Below are 5,537 nucleotides of genomic sequence, written 5' to 3'. Positions count from 1 at the left end.
TACATACATTTTTATTTTTTAATCCCATATTTTAATCCTTCTTACCTATAACTATGTTTCCCAATGATTTCAGACACCCCTATAGTGGACCATACCATGTTAACCTTGCAGCAGCACATCTCTTTCCTTGTTGTGAATGTGCAGAAAGTTTTAAAAGATTCAATAATTAAAGGCATTGCCCCATAAATAGATGCAGAAATTGTGTTTGACAACAACTAATAAAGTGATTGACGCTCTAAATGTTATGGGGTGGGGGGTGACCCCCCTGACCCACAGTTTGTTGGCGGAGGTTTAATGAAAAGCAGCCAGAGTCCCTCAGAGGGAACGTGAAGCCAGCAGGACTCTGTTGTGTCTCTCCATGGCCGATTTGACAGGGGGAAACATTTGTGGAACCACGGCCCCGCTCTGGGCTGCTGAATGAGCCGGGTAGAAGCATGACCACACCCCCTGTTACTCAGTGTGTGTCTATTGGCTGTTGGGAATGATCTGCTGCCTGAATGTGGCTACTGTCAAGGCTTTATTCTATTAAAACTCCCCAAACTGCTCCATCCTCCCTGACACTTGTTGCTGCCTGCCTGCCTGTCTGCCTCCGCACCGTGCCGGGACAGGCCACCTGTCCTGAACCGCTTCAGCAATTCCTTAGGGATTACCCGCGGGTGAGTGATGAACTCCATCGACCCTCAGTCCCATCACCAGCACCAGCACCATCACCATCACCAGCAGCAGCACACCTCCCCTACCGTCGGCTCTCTCCCACCCAAAGGCGCCCAGGAGGCCCCGGACATGGCCGCCGTCTACTGCGACAACCTGAGCAGCATGTACCACCAGCAGAGCCTGCAGGGCGCACAGAGACCCGCCGGATACGGAATCGGAGATTACGCATCGTCTCCGAACCCGTACCTGTGGCTCAACGGGCCGGGCGTCAACTCGTCCGCGTCTTACCTGCACGGCAACAACCCGACGTCGTTCATCCCGCCCTCCTACGGCTCGCAACGGCAGTTCCTCACCAACTCACCTGGCTTCGGGGGGCCCGACCTGGGCTGGCTGTCCATCGCCAGCCAGGAGGAGCTGCTGAAGCTGGTGCGGCCGCCCTACTCCTACTCCGCGCTCATAGCCATGGCCATCCAGAACGCGCACGAGAAGAAGCTGACCCTGAGCCAGATCTACCAGTACGTCGCAGACAACTTCCCGTTTTATAAGAAGAGCAAGGCCGGCTGGCAGAACTCGATCCGGCACAACCTGTCTCTGAACGACTGCTTCAAGAAAGTGCCGAGGGACGAGGACGATCCAGGTACAGTGAACGCAACAGTGGGAAAAAAAAGTTATTCTAAACTAAATATGTAGCATTTAGGGTTACAGACAGGTCTCAGGGACTTTACTTAATGAATCCTAAAAATATGTTTAAAAAATTCAATTAAAAAAGGGATTTGTCATATCAATTAGTGTATTTGTGGTTCAATAAATCCTAAAATACAACTAAATTCCAAATAAATCTCTTTAAAGAATTTTAACTGATGCTTCTAATTTAATTTATATAACAATTCCAATAACACAATACCATTATTGAAAAATAAAATATACAAACATTGTTGTTGTCAAAGATTCTAAAATATTCATAGGAATTCCAAATAAAGCCAATTAAAGGCTCCATAGTAAGTAGTGTAGTTATTTTTGTTTTCCTTGGAATATTACTAGTATTTTTTGTTACACAAAATAGTGCATGTGTTGTGCTTAAACATGACTGGAATGTGGTTTTGAACCTGTACCCGAGTCTAGACTGGGATGCCAGTCAGCTCAGGGAGGTGTTATTGATTATTATTGTATAAAGAGTCCATGTTCAAAACTGGCCTCCAGGAAACAGACGGAATTATGAGATATTTGATAGCAAATACTTGCAAATCGTTAAAAACATATATGATAGAAGTTTGCTAAGACAGATAACTGAAACTGTCTTGTGTTGAGCAAGTCATAACAATAATAATAATAATAGTAAGACATTGAATTTATACAGCGCTTTTCACAAACTCAAAGCCGCTGAGCAAAAGGCTGAAAGGGGGTAAGACATGCAAAAAATACAAGTTGTATTTTATTTATTTTATCATATAGAAATAGTAAACGTCCTGCCCTCCGCCCAGACGGATCTTTCAGTTCTAATGAGTCCAGAGATGTTACAATCCCAAATGTTGCAGTACAATTAATTGTCTTAGACATAATTGTGATTAACAATATATTTGTCTCTTTCAGTCAAATAAAAAAAAAAAATATTTCTTGATATTTATTTTTTCCCAAACAAAAGTTTTGTATAAAGTTGTGGATGAATCCCAGGATACATGTCGTTGTTACCTTACTGTCCTGTGACCCAGATAATGTGATAACACAAATACACAGCCTATGAAGTAACCCGGCGTCTTTATTACCATAAAAACAAATTCTCATAAAATGGACAATTACCATCAACACTTATACATCTCAGGACCCTATAGCTAATGTCAGCAGTTAATTATGGTTAAACAAAGATAAGATAAGATCAACTGTATTGTTCCACAATGTGGAACATTGCTGCTGCTGCTATTACCATTACATAGATACATACATACATACATACATACATAGATACATACATACATACATACATACATACATACATACATACATACATACATACATACATACAATACATACATACATACATACATACATACATAACATACAAACATACAGACATACATACATAATATCGTACATACATACACACATACATACATGCATGCATGCATACATACATACATAGATACATACAACATACATACATACATACATACATACATACATACATACATACATACATATATCATGCATACCTCATACATACATACATACATCACATACATACATACATACATACATACATACATATACCATGCATACATACATACATATATGCATACATGCATATATACATACATACAGCATGCATCTGCAGCATACACACATACAATACATACATAAATACATACATACATACATACATACATATATACATATATACATAGATGCCATTGACCAAACAACACAGCAAGATTCCTAAAACACTAATTCCTTACTAAAAAATAAATAAATAATAAAGAAATGGCTATTATGTAGAAAGAAATTGTGATCAGACAATTATTTAATTAGTACAGGCCTATAATAGATAGATAGATAGATAGATAGATAGATAGATAATGCAATACTATTAATACAGTACAATACAGCATAAAGCAATACTATTAATACAGTACAATACAGCATAAAGCAATACTATTAATACAGTACAATACAACATAATACAATGCGATTAATACAGTATACAATACAATCACGATACAATACAACACCAATGCACTTATAGAGGAGGGATCCAAATAGAAATCCAGTGGAATGCATGGCACAGTAAGGAGCTTTCCAATGGGCTGTATGGATGAGGGGCCGAGAGGACATAACGTGTCTCATCTTCAATTCCAGGGAAAGGAAACTACTGGACGTTGGACCCAAACTGTGAGAAGATGTTCGACAACGGAAACTTCCGCCGGAAAAGGAAAAGACGTTCAGATCCGAGCAGCGCCGGGGCGCCAGCGGTGGCGGCGGCGGCGGGGGCCACGAAGGTGGAGGACGGCCGGCCCGCGGTGGGGGCCCCACCGAAACCTTCAGAAAGTCCTCCGCTGCTGGGGCCGCCCTCGCCGGAGATGGACGCCATGAGCGAGACCCACAAGGGTTCGTCGTCGGCTTCGCCGCCCGGGCTGGCCCCAGCCGCTCCTTGTTTTAATAACTTTTACAGCAGCATGTCCACGCTCAGCTCGGGGGCCCCCGGCCGCCAGGGGTCGCTGGGACTGGTCAACGAGCTGTCCAATCGGAACATAACGGCCCTGAGCCCGTACCACCTGAACCACGGCGGGCAGGACACGGGCCCTTCGGAGCACTGCGACGGCTTGGCTTTCAACCGGGGAGTGTACTACAACACGTTTGGCGGCGGGCAGGGGGGACAGTTCAACAGCCACTTCTACAACAGCTTCAGCGTCAACAGCCTCATTTACCCCAGAGAGGGGACAGAGCTATAGGACTCCATTCTAACACCACATCCCACTGTTTTTAGGGACCAGCCGAGAGGTCAGAGTGCATGCTGGGTAGCGGCTTCATGAACACGGCACTCCCTTCCACTCGCCGGTTCACAGACAGATTAGAGTATTTTAGGTGAACTTGATTTAACTTGACAAGCACTCGAGACGGTGGAAACGCCAGCCGGAAAGTCCAACAAAATATGAGCACTTATGTTTTTACTCTTTTTTTTTTATTATATCCTACTTTGCTCTTAATGCTAACATATACTTGCAAAGTAAGACAACCACTAAACACTTATGCCTTTTGATATATTTTAAAACATCCATTTTAGGTGTTTATTTGGAGCAGTTTCAACAGAAAGTTTCTCTATTGTTCTCCACTGTTTCATGTTTAAAAATGTAAATGTACATGTTTTTTTTTTTTTTTTGCCAGTTTTGCCAAATCCAGCCTATATTTCTTTGCAGCGGCCAAATTCTTCCAGTTGATGACACGTGGGTTCATTTTCATAATCAACTCAAATTTGCCAAAGTTGCCTTTGTGAGACCGCCATTACCTCAAATCAACAATCCTATGAGATGAAAGTGCCCTGAATGAAGGGTTTATCCGTCTATTTAGTTTGCAAATGCAGTAACGATTGATTGAATAGAAATATGATCCGAGACAGGGGCTTGCCTTATTGTTTTATACCCTCCACGTTGACTGAAACCACAGCACTAGGGCTCTTGTACAGACATGTGGACTTTATAAATGTGTATTTTTGTAAATTATATTTAAAAAAAAATAGTTTGTGACTATTTATGCTATTTATGCTAACAGGCATTGTTTTTCTACTGTTCTCCGAACATAGTTTGATTAAAGCTGAAGTGAATGACATTAACTTACAGAACGCGCCGAAAACAGCATCACTAAAACGCAGATGTCATATATATATATATATATATATATATATAGATAGATAGATATATGTATATGTATATGCATATACACAATATTTACACAATACACAATATATATATTATATACTGTATATATGTATATGTGTATACATATTTATGTATATATGTGTATAGGTATTTGTATGTGTATATGTGTGTATACATATATATATATATATGTGTATATGTGTGTATACATATATAGGTATATATATATATATATATATACATACATGTATGTATGTATATATACATAAATATGTATATATATGTATATACATACATATGTGTATATATGTATATACTTACATATATACATATATACACAGTATATACTGTATATTATATACTGTATATATGTATATGTGTATATATGTATGTATACATGTGTAAATGTATATATTTGTATACATATATGTATGTATACATGTGTAAATGTATATATTTGTATACATATATGTGTGTGTATATATATATATAGATATATATATCTATATATATATA

At 39.8% G+C, this 5,537-nt stretch overlaps 1 protein-coding gene and 1 long non-coding RNA gene across 2 annotated transcripts in view; both read left to right on the top strand.

The window, feature by feature from the left end:
• The window catches only part of LOC116696025 (uncharacterized), a 25,182-nt gene that overhangs the window by 17,061 nt on the left and 2,584 nt on the right, over positions 1-5,537 (top strand). The window lies entirely within an intron of this gene.
• LOC116696024 (forkhead box protein I1c) lies at positions 294-4,867 on the top strand. Its single transcript, XM_032526670.1, has 2 exons — positions 294-1,291; positions 3,505-4,867. Exons 1-2 carry the CDS (start codon positions 664-666, stop codon positions 4,095-4,097), a joined length of 1,221 nt encoding a protein of 406 aa, XP_032382561.1. The 5' UTR covers positions 294-663; the 3' UTR covers positions 4,098-4,867.

The sequence above is a fragment of the Etheostoma spectabile genome, chromosome 9 (assembly GCF_008692095.1).
Source record: "Etheostoma spectabile isolate EspeVRDwgs_2016 chromosome 9, UIUC_Espe_1.0, whole genome shotgun sequence".
Classification (NCBI taxonomy): Eukaryota; Metazoa; Chordata; class Actinopteri; order Perciformes; family Percidae; genus Etheostoma; species Etheostoma spectabile.
Note: the sequence above shows the minus strand (reverse complement) of the source record. Positions and strands in the feature narration are given on the sequence as shown.

Excerpts from the sequence above, each read along its gene's own strand:
- LOC116696024 (XM_032526670.1), top strand. The coding sequence starts at position 664 with ATGAACTCCATCGACCCTCAGTCCCATCACCAGCACCAGCACCATCAC. Across the intron at positions 1,292-3,504 it reads GAGGGACGAGGACGATCCAG|GGAAAGGAAACTACTGGACG; the intron begins GTACAGTGAACG and ends CTTCAATTCCAG.